The 19,560-nt window shown below is 40.9% G+C and overlaps 1 protein-coding gene across 11 annotated transcripts in view; it reads right to left on the bottom strand.

The window, feature by feature from the left end:
* The window catches only part of auts2a (activator of transcription and developmental regulator AUTS2 a), a 1,190,979-nt gene that overhangs the window by 350,591 nt on the left and 820,828 nt on the right, over window positions 1-19,560 (bottom strand). For all 11 annotated transcript variants that reach the window (XM_072242935.1, XM_072242929.1, XM_072242934.1 and 8 more), the window contains one exon: window positions 15,741-15,770. In XM_072242935.1, the coding sequence (XP_072099036.1) occupies window positions 15,741-15,770 (30 nt within the window). The remainder of the gene's footprint in view (window positions 1-15,740; window positions 15,771-19,560) is intronic.

The following is a 19,560-nucleotide window of genomic DNA, read 5'->3' as shown; positions in this document are numbered from 1 at the left end:
TGTATTATCTAGGGAGAGATTCATTCTAACAATGTAAAAGTAACATCTTCAATGGTGGAGGTTATTATTTCACAAGTAGAATTTTGGAGAACATTCTGGAAATTATTTTGACAGGACTTGCTGGGATTTTGCTGTGGTCCATTGCCGGAGTGCATTAGATTTACAAGGTCAGATGAGAATAATGAATTGGGTCAGATATATGCTCAGTGCCAATCTTGGTGTATATTTTCATGCGTTTGAAATTCCCATTACTCTCCGAAGATAAAGTAGGAATCATTTGGGATTTGCAAAGTACTTGATGTCACATATATTTGCAGCTTACAGCCTCAAATGACAGCTGAATAAACAATCTGGTTAACACTAGCCCAAGCCCCTAACCACCCCTACAACCAACACAAAATGTGTAACTGATTATTAATTCTAATTATTCATCTTTATTTATGGTGCACAGCTGTTCAGGCTCCTGAAGTTACAAAAAATGTGCCTTGAAGTACAAAATGTTCCCATCATAAAGATTGCCTGTGTGTCCCCTGTGGTAGATCCATACAATATATGGTCCTGTTGACAGTCTAAAATTCTGCATTTGACTGCGTTTATGGGCCTTGGAGTCCCTTTATACTTTAAATATGAACAGCACTTCGATAATGGACCATTAAATCTGCATCCCTTAGACGCAGCAGCACAGTCAATTCCTGTGATTGTCAAGTTTAATTTAGAAATCTTTGTGCAACAGTAAAGCTCCATCCCATTAAATCCCATTGCTAAATGTTGAGAACACACATGACAGCAGTAAATCTGGGCAATTTATTAAAGGCAATTATTTTTGAGGCTGACATCCAAGCTTTTGCCAAAATGTATTTTTGTTGGACACTTTTCCAAGCTAAAGTGGTTGCAGTTCGGCTTAACCAGCTTAATCATCACTTTCCTTAATACTTCGGATCATTTACTCCCAGACCTTCCGAAACCCAACGAACTGCATCTTAATTCTGAATTGTTTAAATCAAGTTCCTTAGTGGGTTTCTTGAGTCTTGTTACAAGAGTTATCATTTACAGACAGTGGGTAACAACAGAGCCCTGGGAAGGCAGCCATTTTGAATTGCTCAGCACTGTAACTAAGTCATATCCAGTGGTACACTTACTTCTTCGATGTACCTGCACAATACTTAATCAGAAATACAGGGCCTATTGCCAGATTATACTTACTTGTGGACTGGAATCTGAATGCTGAGACATGAGACTGCAGATAGTGAAATCTTCAAAATACAGAAAATGCTGGATGAACCCAGTGTATAAGGTGACATCTGTGGAGGGAGGTGGACAGTTGACATTTTGGGTCAAGCCCCCTTAACTGGACCGATAAAGTTGTTATTCCCAAATAATAAATCCCTTATTCCTTCACCATTCCCCATTCCAACTTCTCTCTCTCGCCTTATCTCTTACCTGCCCATTATATCCCTCTGATGCTCCTTGCCCTTCCTTTCTTCCATAGCCTTCTGTCCTCTCCTACCAGATTCCTCCTTCTCCAACCCTGTATCTCTTTCACCAATTGACCTTACAGCTCTTTACTTCCCCCTTCCCCCTCCCAGCTTCACCTATCTGCCTTCTACTTCTTCCTCCCCTCCACCCACCTTCTTACACTGACTTTTCATCTTTTTTCTTCAGTCCTAATGATGGCTCTCAGCCTGAAACGTCGACTGTTTACTCTTCCCTATAGATGCTGTCTGGCCTGCTGAATTCCTCCAGCATTTTGTGTGTGTTGCTTAAACTTCACCTCATCTCACTCCTAAATTCTCTTAATTTCACACCCACATATCTTACATAGAAACATAGAAAATAGGTGCAGGAGTAGGCCATTTGGCCCTTCGAGCCTGTACCGCCATTTATTATGATCATGGCTGATCATCCAACTCAGAACCCCGCCCCAGCCTTCCCTCCATACCCCCTGATCCCCGTAGCCACAAGGGCCATATCTAACTCCCTCTTAAATATAGCCAATGTACTGGCCTCAACTGCTTCCTGTGGCAGAGAATTCCACAGATTCACCACTCTCTGAGTGAAGAAGTTTTTCCTAATCTCGGTCCTAAAAGGCTTCCCCTTTATCCTCAAACTGTGACCCCTTGTTCTGGACTTCCCCAACATCGGGAACAATCTTCCTGCATCTAGCCTGTCCAATCCCTTTAGGATTTTATACGTTTCAATCAAATCCCCCCTCAATCTTCTAAATTCCAACGAGTACAAGCCCAGTTCATCCAGTCTTTCTTCATATGAAAGTCCTGCCATCCCAGGAATCAATCTGGTGAACCTTCTTTGTACTCCCTCTATGGCAAGGATGTCTTTCCTCAGATTAGGGGACCAAAACTGCACACAATACTCCAGGTGTGGTCTCACCAAGGCCTTGTACAACTGCAGTAGTACCTCCCTGCTCCTGTACTCAAATCCTCTCGCTATAAATGCCAGTATACCATTCGCCTTTTTCACCGCCTGCTGGACCTGCATGCCCACTTTCAATGACTGGTGTATAATGACACCCAGGTCTCGTTGCACCTCCCCTTTTCCTAATTGGCCACCATTCAGATAATAATCTGTTTTCCTATTTTTGCTACCAAAGTGGATAACTTCACATTTATCCACATTAAATTGCATCTGCCATGAATTTGCCCACTCACCCAACCTATCCAAGTCACTCTGCATCCTCTTAGCATCCTCCTCACAGCTAACACTGCCACCCAGCTTCGTGTCATCCGCAAACTTGGAGATGCTGCATTTAATTCCCTCATCCAAGTCATTAATATATATTATACATGCACCAACCACTCCACATTCTTATCTCTTTGATTTGTTTTGCAAGGGGCAATTACCATTTACTGAGAAATGTTGAAAGGACAGATGGTAATCTGAGAGTAGACTGTTCAGGCAATGTTTTTACAGTGATTCTACAAATAGTTTGTACAGAAAATTCCTAAGATATGAATATCACGGGGAAACTGGGGTTGATCCACAATCCGCATCAGATAACTCAGTTTGGAAGCAATTATGGGAACTGAAAAGAAAAATAGCCTGAGTTTCCCAATCAAAGCAATTAGATCAGTCTATTACTGGAATGTGTGTGTTTGTGTGAACATCCTCACATATGCACATCAGATAAGAACAGAACCAGTAGGCTGGTCAATCGCTCCTCCAGCAGTGCCAAGGCTAACTGCAAAAATTGGGAGGCAGGAAGTCAGTTCCTTTGCTGTGCAATTACGAATGTAGAAAGTTTCTCACAAATCATCCTAGCGGGCAGCAACACCCCCAGCAAACCATACGTGTGTTGGCAGCTTCTCCTCTGACTTTCTGGGGCCAATCTGCTTCTTTATTTGAGGACCTCAGTAAATCTAATGCAAAATGAACAGCACTAGGAAAATGCTTTCTGCTTTAATTTATAACTGCATTCACAACCCAGAGACTCTTATCACGGATTAACTTATTTTCCCCGACACTTATCATTTCATTTAAAATAAATCACAAGCCTTTTAAAAATTTACTAGGATATCAGGTTCCACCCATTCTGAAGGATTTTACACAATAACAGATTTGCCTTTCAATACTGTTGCCAGCCCCATGTACATCACCTGGTTGGGATAAGCACTAATCATACCTTGTTCTATCTTGGCAGTATGATTGACCATGGAAACACTCCCAACACACTGGAGGAACTCAGCAGGTCGGGCAGCATCCGTGGAAACAGTGAGTCGATGTTTCGGGGTTCCGGCCCGAAATAGGGATAGAGGAAGGGAGGGGGAGGGAATTACCAGAAGTTGGAGAATTCTATGTTCATACCAAGGGGCTGGAGACTACCTAGACAGTATATGAGGTGTTGTTCCTCCAACCTGAGTTTAGCCTCATCATGGCAGTAGAGGAGGCCATGTATGGACATATCTGAATGAGAATGGGTATGAACATAGAATTGATATGAACATAGAATTCTCCCCCCTTGGTATGAACATAGAATTCTCCCCCCTTGGTATGAACATAGAATTCTCCAACTTCCGGTAATTCCCTCTCCCTCCCTATTTCACTCTACCCCTCCCCCAGCTCCCTCATGGTTCCGCCTCCTTCTTCTACCACCCATTGTTTTCAGGGCTATGACGTCAATGCTTCCCCTCCCCCACCCCTTTGTCTTTCAAATAACTGGTCTTTCAACCGAAGCTACAAGCATTTCTCAAATCCTTCCCCATCTTTCATTCTTCAGTCCTGATGAAGGGTTCTGGCCCGAAACGTCGACTCATCGTTTCTAACTGATGCTGCCCGACCTGCTGAGTTCATCCAGCGTACTGAAAGTGTTGCCTTGATCACAGCATCTGCAGATTATTTTGTGTTTAAGATATATTCCACTGAGCTTCTCATGGAGTCAGACAAAGCTGGGTTCTTTGGCTGCAGAACTTGGTCAAAGTTATATGCAAACACGAGGGAAATCTGCAGATGCTGGAATTTCAAGCAACACACACAGAAAATGTTGGTGAACGCAGCAGGCCAGGCAGCATCTCTAGGAGAGGTACCGTCGACGTTTCAGGCCGAGACCCTTCATCAGGACTAACTGAAAGAAGAGATAGTAAGAGATTTGAAAGTGGGAGGGGGAGGGGGATATCGGAAATGATAGGAGAAAACAGGAGGGGGAGGGATGGAGCTAAGAGCTGGAAAGTTGATTGGCAAAAGGGATATGAGGCTGGAGAAGGGAGAGGATCATAGGACGGGAGGCCTAGGGAGAAAGAAAGGGGAAGGAGGGAAGCCCAGAGGATGGGCAAGGAGTATAGAGAGAGGGACAGAGGGAGAAAAAGGCGAGAGAAAAAAAATTAGTAGTAATAATAAAATAAATAAATAACGGATGGGGTACAAAGGGGAGGTGGATTGTTATATTGATTGTTTTCAAAAAGTTTTCTTTCTGTCAGCACTCAATTTGTCCAAAAAAACTTTTAATTTGCATCCTCTCTGGTGATTTTTTTTTGACTGATATTAGGAGTCCAATACACATCTCAGTAGAGACCCAGAGAAAGATAGCTAGAAAACCACAGTGGTCGAGGAGCCCTGGGCTTTGAAGACTAAAAAAAAACTGCAGAGGGTAGAAATCTGAAATAAAATCTAAAAGTGCTGGGTAAACTCAACTGGCCAGTCAGCTTCTGTGAAAAGACAAACAGCAGACATCCCACCCCGCAAAAACTCATTTCAGGGAGGTAGCACCATCAATTTGCAGGAGACTCCTGGAACTTCCGGGGGAGGTGGGATGTCTGCAATAGAGTAGCTCTTTAGCAGCGAGCCAGCTAGTTTAAATAATGTTAGCTATGCTAATGAACGAATCACACCTGTTAAACTCACCTCAACATGTCTTTTACAGTCTTAACCCACCATGGGAAATAGAAAAGTCACTATTGCAAACAGCGCAGCGAGCAACACTGTCATTATTTTTGACCCCTATTAGGCAGGGGTACACTTTAGTGTAGTCTGGGGTGACGTACGTTTTATATTTTCTTTTTTTGGAACACTGCCATGGCAGGCGGGTGCGCTCTCTCTCTCATGGTCGCTCTTGCTCTCTCACTTGCTTTCTCTCTTGCTCGTGCGCTCTCACTTGCTTGCTCTCGCTCTTTCTCTCTTTCGCTCGCTCGCTCTCAAAAAAATTGATTTCCATGATATTGTATATAATTTGCGGGCATCAGGGAGCCACTATTAATCTGCGGGAGACCCCCGGGACTTCCGGGAGAGGTGGGATGTCTGAAACAGTCAATATGTCATCGGACAGTTCTGATGAAGAGTCTTCAACTTGAAACAGTAGCTGTTTCATTTTCTGCAAAGATTGCGTGACCAGCTGAGCTTTTCCAATATTTTTAGTTTTTTATTGGCCTTAGTCATTTATAAGCCCAGTACAAAAGGATAACTTGGCTAACTTACTCACCTCAATTGCATAAAGGCCCTTCACAGTGGGTCCTACTAACACTCTGCATCGTGACAGCAGGGATCTTCTTTGTATAATTTTAGTGTTATAGCCACCATCTGCAACCAATACCATGCAGTAGCAGATGTAGAAGATCTTTGCAATTGTAAACTCAGTAACTCTGTTTCCTTGCTGTCCTACTTCAATGAAGGTATGACTTCGAACCTACCCTCTATGTCATGTGGCGATAGGCCTAAGAAGAAGCATCCAATGTGAATAGGAACTAATCCTCATACCGACCAACATGATATCATTCAGCAGTGACTACCATGGTCTCCACATCCACTGCCATGCTCTTGCATAGGTTGTTGGAAAAGAGAAGGTCCAGGGGTAATCTACACGTGGTTTTCAAAACTTTCAAATATTCTGAGAACATAAATGATAGAAACATAGAAAAACATAGAAAAATAGGTGCAGGAGTAGGCCATTCGGCCCTTCAAGCCTGCACCGCCATTTATTACGATCATGGCTGATCATCCAACTCAGAACCCCGCCCCAGCCTTCCCTCCATACCCCCTGACCCCCATAGCCACAAGGGCCATATCTAACTCCCTCTTAAATATAGCCAATGAACTGGCCTCAACTGTTTCCTGTGGCAGAAAATTCCACAGATTCACCACTCTCTGTGTGAAGTAGTTTTTCCTAATCTCGGTCCTAAAAGGCTTCCCCTCTATCCTCAAACTGTGGCCCCTCGTTCTGGACTTCCCCAACATCGGGAACAATCTTCCTGCATCTAGCCTGTCCAATCCCTTTAGGATCTTATACGTTTCAATCAGATCCCCCCTCAATCTTCTAAATTCCAATGAGTACAAGCCCAGTTCATCCAGTCTTTCATCATATGAAAGTCCTGCCATCCCAGGAATCAATCTGGTGAACCTTCTTTGTACTCTCTCTATGGCAAGGATGTCTTTCCTCAGATTAGGGGACCAAAACTGCACACAATACTCCAGGTGTGGTCTCACCAAGGCCTTGTACAACTGCAGTAGTACCTCCCTGCTCCTGTACTCGAATCTTCTCGCTATAAATGCCAGCATACCATTCGCCTTTTTCACCGCCTGCTGTACCTGCATGCCCACTTTCAATGACTGGTGTATAATGACACCCAGGTCTCGTTGCACCTCCCCTTTTCCTAATCGGCCACCATTCAGATAATAATCTATTTTTGCCACCAAAATGGATAACTTTGATAGATTGCTTCTATCATCCAATGAATTTGCTGCAAGGAGAAATGGTTTTTATCAGGAAGAAGCCCAGTTTTCACATATATTGTTTTCATATATTCCTGATAAATATTTTACCTGATGTGGTCACAGTAACATTTCAGGAGGAATTAGATATAAAAAAGAGATTAACTGGGAGAGCGTATGGAAAGAGGGTTAAAATGGATTGCTCCAGAGGAAGAGTGAGTGCTACCACAGGAAAAATGGGCTGAATCTCCCTTTATTTTTGAGGCTTCTATGACTGTGTGCAAAGAATGAGGATTGAGATTGATGAATGGAATCAAAGAGTAGCAGGGGAAATCTTCAGATGCAATGTTGCCCTGTACTACCCGAGCACCAACACTATTTAAAATTAGACAGAGTAACGACCAGAATCTTCACCCTTCACTAATACAACAAAAATTGTTCCACTGCTAACACCTTAGTTCCATGACCATCTACTCCCAACCAAGGCTTCATAACACCTCCAATGCCACCACAACAACATTGCTGTTTACAGCAATATCAACTCTTCATTGTTCTCTTCTCACTGGAAATTCACCTTTCCGTAACAACACCGTTGTTCCATTACCAACACCCCCACAGCCCCGCTCATATTCCAATGCCATCTCACCACCATTATACCACCAACACACACAAAATGCTGGATGGAGTCAGCAAGACAGGCAGTATCTATGGAGGATAATGAATAGTCAATGCTTCAGGCCGAGTCCCTTCAGACCTCTCTTGGCCTGAATCATTGACTGTTCATTTTCCACTACAGATGCTGCCTGACCTGCTGAGTTCCTCCAGCATTTTGCGTGTGTTTACCCATATTTGCAGCATCTACAGTCTCCCTTGTGTCATCATTTCATTACCACCACACCCGTCAGTGGGCATCCCTTTAATGCCATCATCTCTCAGTGGGCATCCCTTTGATGCCATCTTCCTTCTTCCTCCATTGGTCTTCACGGTCAAAAAATTCACAGCCTTTCACTTAGACCAGAAGAAAGGTAGCTATTTTACTGATCCCAAAGGAAATTACAGTGTCACATTAGCATTACAAGTGCACAGATATACAAATATTAGAAGAGAAGAAAGAAAGAATAAAAAATAAGTTACCTCAAACAATCTCACAGGAGGAGGTCATCACTTCCCTAGCTATAGGTTGACTCATTATACAGCCTAAAGGCTGAGGGACAGAATGACCTCTTATAGTGCTCTGTGGAACGGCACAGTTGTCTTAAATCTCATAATTACTCCATTCCATTTAGCTCATTGAGGCTGCTTTGCCATTTCATCATAGCTGACCCATTTTCCCCCTCGGCCCTGATCTCCGGCCTTCTCTGTGTATCCTTTCATTCCCTGACTAATCAAGTATCTATCAAACTCTGCCTTTAATGTACATAAAGACTGGGCCTCCACAGCCACCTGCGGCAACAAATTCTACATATTCAGCACTCTCTGATGAAAGAAGTTCCTCATCTCCATTCTGAAAGGATGCTCCTCTATTCTGAGGCTGTGTCCTCTGGTCTTAGATTCCCCCACCATAAAAAAAATCCTCTCCACACCCACTCTATCAAAATCTTTCCACATTCAATAGGTTTCAATGAGATCCCCCTCATTCCTCTGAATTCCAGTGAGTAGAGGCCCAGAGCCATCAAACGCTCCTCATAGGACAAGCCTTTCAATCCTGGAATAAGTTCTGTAAACCTCCTTTGAACCCCCTCCAATGTCAGCACATCTTTTCTTAGATAAGGGACCCAAAACTGCTCACAATATTCCAAATGAGGCATTTCCAGTGTTTAAAAACATGACATCCTTGCTTTTATTGATATATCCTTGCTTCTACTCAAGTGTTTTGCAGCAAAGCTACAGGTAAGGAACAAAAGTTTTGCAACTAAAATTATTGCAAAGCTAGTAATAGCTTACTGCTATTCCTGTTCCTAAGATTACGGGGCTTACAGTAGATATTACTCCCCGATTCTAACAATCGGCGCTTAAAGTTTTAAACTTAGAATAAAGTTGGTTCACTATTCCAAAATGGTACAAATGTTACAAATGCACCAATTACAACATTTTAAATAACACATCCACCTAAGCTTAAGACAGCAGAAAGGCATCGATGCAGCGGTTCTGTCAATTTACGATGGGCGAGCAATTGCAAGAAAAATGTGGCAAAATAGATCACTTTAACTCTGCCACTTATACAACAAATGTTGAGGAAATGCCACATTTCTGAAAAAGATTTAGGTGGCCTTGAATTTATCTTGAAGTCATATTCATTAACTCAGGCTATAGAGTGTTCCACGTCCAGTCATCACTAAAAAAAAATCCTTGAAACCAGTCTTACTTACAGTGGCCATTGACAAGGCCTGCTGACTACTGGGCTGACCATGTCTGTTGACCATAATTGACAATGCCCAGTGATCAATGTGTTGACAATGCTCATTGGTCATGATTGGTCATTGGTCACAGTATTGATGAGCTTTGCTGACTGTTATTGACAACCCCCAATGATTATTATGAGCACAAAATCCTGTGGTTGTCTTGTTACAGTCTTATGTTTGTGATGCTTGTATCTCAGTTCTTGAAAACATTCTTTCCCATTCAGCTTACACTGGTACTCTTCGCAATTATCACCTAAATTCCCAGCTCATACTGTTAGCTTTTTACTGATTTCCTCTATTGACTCCCATCTGCTGTTGCTGTGTACCAGCGTGTAATTTCTGCTGTACACTGAGCAGAAAGGAGATTGATGATGGACAGGGAGTTGTTCCTGAACACATCCGCACGTGGAAGGCACATGAGACGTGTCAGGTCATGGGTAACCTCACTGAAATTTAAGTACTTTGACTTTTCAGGGGTCTTCATCTGCTGATATAGGCTAAGTGGATCAAGTTTGAAATGCTAACTGCAATTAAAGAGGTTCATTGTACAAAGTTAGATAACACTTTGCTCAAAATTCACCTAGAAAGAAAACTCCTGTCTGTCAAGCTATCTGCAATTTCTCTTTGCAGGTGTTAGGAGCTTTCTTGTCTGTGATGTTTACAGGACGGTAGTGAGTACAGGTAGGAGATGGATGGAGGGAGGGAGGGGGAGAGAGAGGGTCGGGTTGGGAGGATCGGGAGATAAAGATGGGAGGGAAGGGGGAATAAAGGGGAGTTTGAGCATTTGATAGAGGGGAGAGGCTTTAACTATTGTAGGAGTTATTATGAGTATGTATACCACTGAGCAGTCTGGGACTTTTAAGTTGCACCTCAAACCAATGGTAGATAATGGATTCCGTAGATCGATGCGCCGTATGCTGTCAGTGCCACTGAAAGGTGGTGACTGCCTACATGAAAGGTGGATGGTCGACATATCTCCAGCCATAGTATGACAGGACTTAGTTTCTCATTTGCTATTCTATAAAACTAGCTGCCAGCTGATCTTAGAGGAGAGATTTTATAAATCCACTCTGTCTGAGTTGGTGTGCCATGCAGGAATTTCCACCTATTAAAGTGAAGTTAATGCAGGGTGGGTTGCCAACCCATGAATGGATGAACGACTGCAGATTTAATCACTTAAACCTTCTCCTCTCCCCACCCACCCTCCATGTGAGTCAATTCCATTCACACATCTGCAACAGATTTATAAGTACAACAAAGTGCACAAAAATAACAGAGAAATAGACAATGTTCTGAATGTTTCTCTGAGGTTTCTCCTGAATTGCTTGTAGCAGTGTCCAAGGAGATTAATCTAACATTCCTGGAAAAATCCTGGAGGGTAACCAACTGTCTGCAATGAACTTCCATGACAATATTTCCGTTATGTGTTCTGGTAAATGCCGTTCGGTGCTGAAAGCATAAGTTCAAACATATACACTATTCAATATTATCAACACTTGTGCCAATGAATTAATTAGAGTCTCAACTAAATTCTGGTACACTTTACAGGCAATCTGCTGCATTCTCTGTTTTTCTGTTCGGTCCTTGCAAAATTAAACAGATTTCTGGCTGCCTCATGCATTCCAAGAATTACTTTTCAATCCTCATGCATTCTAAAGCTATTTTAACTGACAGTTTTCCATTGATAATTCACTTTCCTTGCTGGATGCTGCTTACATTTTTCACCAACTCATCCTTCAAGAGCAGATTCCTGGCTGCCCCTGATGTGTCCTGTGCATTCCTGCTGAATGCATATTGTATCCTTTACATGGCTGGGAGACTACATTGCATCCCACAAATTCCTAGATAGTCCACATGGAATCCAGCACATTTCTTGTCAGTCCATTCCTCTTCTCAGATATTCTTGGTCAGTCTATGTTGAAACAATTATGTTCAGAATACTGCACCCTATTGTAAGCCCTCCCATCCTTAATACTCTAAGCCATATTCCATCCATTGCTGATCAGTGACATTGCCGCCCACAGCAAGTTTTGCATTCCAGAATTTCCTGGACACAATATCCCAGACGTTCCTTGACTTGTTAAATTTCTTGTGGCAAATTCTTATCAAAACTATTATTTAATGAACATTGTGTCAACATATTGAACCAGCTCATGGCACAAACACTGAAAATGTTCTCAATCTAATCCTCATTTGTGAATGCTCAGTAGGTAAGAGGATGCTTTCTGATGTATGAGAATTAATATGCAGTACGGACCTTTGAAGATAGGGTCTGTTTGATAATGAGAACAGATATGGGCAACTACAATTCAGTATAAAATGGGGGAAAACTAATGCAGGTTAATGGGACAAATATAGACCATTGACATGGATGTAGTGGGCCAAATGACTTAATTTCTATGCTCTATGACTTTACAATGCCAGTACTCCAAGGTAAACATTAAGCTCCTAATTCTGCTTGATGGCATAGTTCTTTTACATGCTAAAACTTTGACTGAGGCTTGGGCATAGACCCACAGACACAGTCTGCCCTTGTATTCTCATCTCGTGGCTATTTATGTGTACGTTAAGACCGAGTGCAGCAAGCTTGTTAGTTATTGTCAAAATTTCTCAAAGGCTTTGCAGACTCACAGATAAATGCTATCGATTCCAAAGCAGATCGTGGGCATTTGCCCATTTCTTGCAATCGAGTCCAGGATGTCTAATGCACACATTGTCAAATGCTGAAATTGAAAATTTACTGACAAATTCATAGCACCGAGAGAGCTCATGCCTTGAACTCCACAAGTTCAAGTTAGATTTTGTGCCAAACTTAACACTTGGAAAAGACCAATGGATATTTTAGTTTTATTTTTCACTTTATTGAGATTCTTCCAGCCCTTCGAGCCACACCGCCCAGCAACCTCTGACTTAACCCGAGCCTAATTACGGGACAACTTACTATGACCAATTAACCTACCAACCGGTACATCTTTGAACTGCGGGAGGAAACCGGAGCACCCGGAGGAAACCCATGCAGTAAAGGGGAGAACGTGCAAACTCCTCACTGATGGCAGCAGGAGGAAATGAACTGAGTCGCTGGTTCATTGAATCGTTGCACTGGTTCTACTTGGCACCTGATATGAGACCACAAAATTATTTCAAGTGTGGTTAAGGAGCTTATAAAGCAAGTGATAAATCAATTGTCCTTTTACACTAAGTGTCATTTTGGTGGTTTTAATCAGTTTTAGGTCTTTTGGCTTTGCAGTTATTTTGTCTGTAATTTTAACTGAAATAATTCTAAATGGTTCTTAAATATATTTTTTAATTTTTGTGAATGTTAATGTTATATAAAAGTATAGTGTAGTGGTTAGCACAACGGTTTACAGTACCAGAGACCTGGGTTCTACTCTTGCCACTGCCTGTAAGGAGTTTATACATCCTCCCCGTGACCTCCTGGGTTTCCTCTGGGAGCTCCAGTGTCCTCCCAGAGTCCAAAGGCATACCGGTTGGTAGGTTAATTGGCATTGTAAATTGTCCTGTGATTGGGCTAGGGTTAAATCGGGGGGTTGCTGGGCAGCACGGCTTGAAGGGCCGGAAGGGCCTATTCCGCACTGTATCTCAATCAATCAATAAATATTAAATGCTCTCACAGCTTTTACAGTCTGCAACATTGGAGTGACTTTGCCACCTGCTAAAGCTTCCAGAGGCATTTAAGGGGTGGGGCTGGCTAAGTCCATTGATGCTGGGTCCAACCATCATTCAAATATGCTCTGGGAATTTGAGATGGCCTTCTACATTAGGGCCTTGCGAAAACAAGGATGACAATGCTAGACAATAGGCAGGAAGATTCAGGCCAGATTCCTCACTTTGCAGCAGAAATAACCAGCAGATAATTAGAAATGGGGATGCAAATGATTATTCTTTTCTCCCATCTCTAGGGCTTGGGTTTGCCTGTAGCTCCTCTATAGCCAGGCCCACAAGGAATGGCTAACTTAGCACTAATGATGAAACAAACCCAAGAGTTCGTGATGCATATAGCTTGGCTTCACACATAGCAGTTCCTACTAATTGAGCCATTGGGGGAGGGATCAAATATTAATTTTAGTCACCTGTTACCCTGTGACAGTTCTAAGGCATAAAATGGTATTATACATAATTCATTCTCAGAAAGGGGGAATGATTCTACAATAAGGTAAAGCTTAAAATTAATGCTTCAGTGCTTGAGGCAATTAGCTTTAACTTCAGATCAGAATTTTACCAGCGAGACCCTGACCTGGTACTTAAGGGACTCATTAATTCCCAGGTTACACGAACCTTGGAAAATATCTAATTCATATTTTTCAGGCTTCTGATAATGCTGTGTCATATGAAAACTGAATTAACAATTTAGGGTGCACCTTTTATGTTCCTTATGCACCTCAAACTCTGCTTTGAATTGTCACCCTGCAGACTGATCTAGTTCTTACTCACTATGATTAATTGAAGCATTCAGGGGACATCTGTAAGCTCTCATTGCTGAGTTCTTATTTCAGAGAACATCTCTTGTAATTAGATGCAAACAAGTTTTCTTAAGCGCTGGGGATTCAAGCTTGCCTGCAAACTGGTAGAAAGAAGTCCAATTCAGATCCAGGTCTTTAAGCATAGGCTATTGAGTAAAGTGATTAATTATTAAAATGTTAGACAGACACCTATAATATTACAACTTGGTTATATCCAAAATCAAGATTAACTGTATGTATTAAGACAGAGAACAATAGGCTGAGAAAAGTCAAGTGGATTTCATCTAAAAATCCACAGTGTGACAGTAGGGTGGAAAGGATTCATTTAATTGGATATTCTCATCAAGCAAACTTCATGCTGGTCATCGCTGCTTTTCCCAGAGCCACTAATGAAGAAGACAAGGTGAGGTAATCTCAATATATCTTGGCCTGTGGCCTTTCACAACAGAAATGACATCAAATCAGCATCACACATCAAAGTTGCTGGTGAACGCAGCAGGCCAGGCAGCATCTGTAGGAAGAGGTGCAGTTGACGTTTCAGGCCGAGACCCTTCGTCAGGACTAACTGAAGGAAGAGTGAGTAAGGGATTTGAAAGTTGGAGGGGGAGGGGGAGATCTAAAATGATAGGAGAAGACAGGAGGGGGAGGGATGGAGCCAAGAGCTGGACAGGTGATAGGCAAAAGGGGATACGAGAGTCCGGGAAGAAAGACAAGGAAGGCGGGGGGGACCCAGAGGATGGGCAAGAGGTATATTCAGAGGGACAGAGGGAGAAAAAGGAGAGTGAGAGAAAAAATGTGTGCATAAAAATAAGTAACAGATGGGGTACGAGGGGGAGGTGGGGCCTAGCGGAAGTTAGAGAAGTCGATGTTCATGCCATCAGGTTGGAGGCTACCCAGACGGAATATAAGGTGTTGTTCCTCCAACCTGAGTGTGGCTTCATCTTTACAGTAGAGGAGGCCGTGGATAGACATGTCAGAATGGGAATGGGATGTGGAATTAAAATGTGTGTACAGTAGAGGAGGCATCAAATCAGCATATACAGTAGTCCCCAAACTCATGCAGAGAGCTGTAGAAGATGCAATTATCACTATTAAATGAACAGAATCTTACAATCCCAAAGCATTTCCAATTCAAATTGATTGTGATAAGTATAATCAATTTTCAACTTGCTTGGTTTCAAGTATTAATTGCGATTACTTTGTGAAGTACTACTCCAGGCTGAAATCCCATAGCTCATTGATTGATTTATTTTCAAAACGTGATATTTCTTTTATTTCTCTAATACTTCACTTATACTGGCCTAGGCACAATAAGCTGAACCCAGCAGAATAACATCACAAGCAAATCATGTGTTTTGAAGGATATGATCCAGAAATGTTGCCACATTCCCATCAAAGATCCACAGTCAATGACAAACAGCACAACTACCACTTTATTGAAGATGCCAGACAACAACCAATCAATTCCATACGCTACATTTTCTTTCTATAAATTTGCGCAAGAAGCCAAGATTGTGCAGATGATCTGTTGATTCTTTGTCAAATAATTAACAATTTTCTCAAAACTCACAGAAAAAATAATCACGACTTGTTTTAACATATATCGAACTTCCATATGAATAGATTCCATTTATAACTTCTCAAACTAAAGAAAATATCTGCATAATTGTAAATGCTGTTTGATTCCGGGTAAATGTAATCTTACCTTCTCATCTGGGTCGCTTTCACTGTCACACTGAAACAAAGCAGAGACAAAATATGCATTAGGAAAACTGGTGAAAGGTAGGATTTTTTTTTAGAAGAATTAGTGAATCAACCTGGCTATGTTTTCCTTCCTCTCACCTCCAGCGAGAGTGTACTGGAATTTGACAGAGGAAACAAACAAACTTGGGTTGGTTGCAAATGCACCAATATTAATGAACGCTAATCAGAACAGTAATTAAAACTAACCCATTCCCAAAGTGCCAGTGAAGCATATCCTAGAGCTGCCACAAACTAATAACTTTCAGCAACATTATTGGGCAAGGTGGACCAGAACTTCATCAGGCATTTTCCCCTATCCTCAGTTGGGTGATTTTAGGTGTGAAATTGATGAGCACTGTGCATTTTCCTTTCATAAAACATATTAAAGTGGAAGCTGTACATTCAAGCACACATTATATAATTGAATAAAGCAAAATAATAAAGAACTCAGCAGAGAGATTTTCAGAGCAATCATAAGCACAGAGCAAAAGCAATAAGTGTTACATATCAGCTGAATTTTTTAAATTACCTGAGATTAGATTGCTTTGTTTAAAAAGAAAACCAACTGCCAATGACATCTTATGTTAATGAGAACTGCTCTAGTTTTTGTGATTAAACTGAGAAACTTCCTTCCAACTGAGTCACCCAAATAGGATTCTGTTCAATGCCCAAAGTGCAAGTATTCTTGCCCATATTCAAAGAGGTAGGATTGGGTGCAAAAGGGAGGAATAGAAAAAGGAAAAGAGATGGAGGTGAATATTTAAACATTCCCCTAATCCAAAAGAGACAATAAACTTTTTAATGGAGTAACTATACTTTTCATTTTTTTCCCCAGAAAATAAAAAAAAACATTTACATCCACCCTAAAATAAATTATTTGCCTGTACTGTACTTGGTCAAATAGGTAGAATTCTAACTGATTCTGATCTACAAAATGAGGCAAACATATCTTGGCTGTGGAGACTAATCATATCTGATTATAATTATCATTAATTAACACCACACCAAACAACATGTCCTTCCCTTTAAATAGTGATTTTCATGGAGCAATACACCCCAAGGCATTTCTCAGGAACATTAGTAAACAAAATTTTATTACACAGGAAGAAGACATTAGAGCAATGGTACAAAAAGTAGAAATACTGTATGCAGTTTCATAAAAGAGGAAGGAGAAGTTATCTGTGAGATTAAATTCACAAAAGTGTATGTGAAGAACTGTTTATATTATTCAAAATTTTGATAATGGAACTCCAAATTTATCTGAGAATAATACTGAAAATTCTCATTGACTAAAGTTATATGGTGTAAAGTGAAAAATAAAGATTAAAAACTTTGTTCTGAAAGAAATATTGTAACCGTTTAATAAAGTAGGGGAAATGCCAACTATTGATACTTTCTTGTTTTGAATGCAGAATATGGAATTCTGCAGGACATTAATTATGGCTATTTGACTGCAAATAGAATCATTGCTTTCAAAGATTCACTTGATACATTTGCACACTTCTGACACAAATTTAATTGTTTGTAAAGTTAGTTATCCCTAGAAAGAAATAATTCAGATTATTCACCGCGGTTTGAGTTAGAATGATAAGCTGTTGTAACATATCAATATTTTCAAGTAATGATTACAGATGTCAATTATCGAAGTAAGTTCAGGATTTATCCCCAGAAGCAGGAAAGTCTGTGCACCGGGAAGAATAGTAGCATATTTATCAGGTAAATCCAATTGACTTTTTAATTAAGTTGTTTATTGAGTTAATGGAGATATACACAGCACAAGATATATTATAGATCATCCCTCATAACAGAGGGTACATATACAAGGAGAGCACATGGAAATGTAATCAAGATTCATATTATTCCCTCTGGATTGACGCAATATATGATGACATATGATATTCCAAGTGTCAATAACTATGATGTTCATACCATCCATTACCTTCCATCCACTGAGCAGAAAAATGCAAGAAGGGCTTAATGGACCATACACTGGTCCTCCCCTTCTAATGAAGAAAATTAAAGCGCAAACCCGATTTTATAGGCAAGCAAACCTATAAATCATCAGCTGTCCTAACATCTCATGCATGGGTAAACAATAATTCTGCCACAATGATTTTTTTTAAACAGGCAAGTAAATCACAGGACAAAACTGCTCGGAAAAATCTTAACCATAGCCTGTGTCATTGTTTGATATTTAATGTAGGTCAATAATGTGGAACCCAAACTATATGTGGCAAGAGATCCTGAACTAGCAAAGGGGTGGTTAAACCTTTGAAGTCTTTTTCTTGAGAACAAATATAATTCTGCAAGATTTATCTAAATCAGTAAGATCAGCAATTCTGCTTAACAACGCTGAAGGCTTGAAGCTTACAGGATTTATTTCTGATGCTTCTTTATTATTTTATGCAGGTTCAATAAAATCTGGTATATTCAGTTTGCAAAAAAAAAACTCAAGAAAGCATCAGCTTTCTGTCCCTACAAAGTATCAATAAATTGCAGTAAGCCTTAACAACAACTACAAACTATCTTCATTATTTATTTGACAACATAACATTTACTTTATGTAATTGCAAGTACGTGACAATTTTTTTTGTTTCATTATGTCCATATTTTTTTATTTTGCTATTTTTTCACCACTGACCAAAACATCCATGAAAAAGTAGTACAGTATTGGTCTGGAATTGTGATGAACATTTTAAAAGCACACCCAACACTCAAAGTTCAAAAAGTTCAAAATTCAAAGTATTGAAGTAAATTGCATAAACATTTAAAATCAGTGTGGCTGAGATTTACACAATTAATGAAAAAAAAAGGACAATGTGTTTCTAGTTAGGTGTTCAGTCATGTTTTTAAAGCTTTTTATGCTTTGAAACTTGAGAATTCAAGCCCCAATACTGCACAGAGATTTCACATGGTGTATCAAAAGCAGTGACTACCTTTTCCTGTTGATAAATCTCATTTTATTTCATATATTTTGCATTTAGAATAATGAATGTATTAAATATAATAGGAATCATTTATAGGCCTTTGTTATTTTCAGCATAGAATAATCACCTGGATGGAACGGGTTGCTAGTTTACACCAGCGACCTGTTAAGTACCAAATAGATTTTTAAACTTTTTAGCTGTGCCTTCATGTCTCTCCACATTCTTGCCTCTCTCTGGCTCTCTAACCCCCAGTACACTCTGTAACCTTCCAAGATAGCTGATATTCTCAATACTGTATTCTTGTACTCCCATAGTTCTGGTCCTGATGGGCACTTATTCAGTCACTAAGGTCATAAATTTGGGAATTTCCTCCCACAGTCATTCCACCTCTTTACCCTTCCTTCTCCTTTTAAGTGCAAGCTTGACCTCCACCTTGCCGAGGCACAGCGACAACTCGCGGATACCTCCTCTTATTTACCCCTCGATCATGACCCCACTAAGGAGCACCAGGCCATTGTCTCCCACACCATCACCAACTTTATCAGCTCAAAGGATCTCCCATCCACTGCTACCAACCTTATAGTTCCCACACCCCATACTTCCCGTTTCTACCTCCTACCCAAGATCCACAAACCTGCCTGTCCTGGCAGACCTATTGTCTCAGCTTGCTCCTGCCCCACCAAACTCATTTCTGCATGCCTTGACACTGTTTTATCCCCCCTTGTTCAATCCCTTCCCAGCTATGTTCGTGACACTTCTCACACTCTGAATCTTTTCAATGATTTTAAGTTCCCTGGCCCCCACCGCTTTATTTTCACCGTGGATGTTCAGTCCCTATATACCTCCATCCCCCAC

This window comes from Mobula birostris, chromosome 25 (genome assembly GCF_030028105.1).
Source record: "Mobula birostris isolate sMobBir1 chromosome 25, sMobBir1.hap1, whole genome shotgun sequence".
Classification (NCBI taxonomy): domain Eukaryota; kingdom Metazoa; phylum Chordata; class Chondrichthyes; order Myliobatiformes; family Myliobatidae; genus Mobula; species Mobula birostris.
Note: the sequence above shows the minus strand (reverse complement) of the source record. Positions and strands in the feature narration are given on the sequence as shown.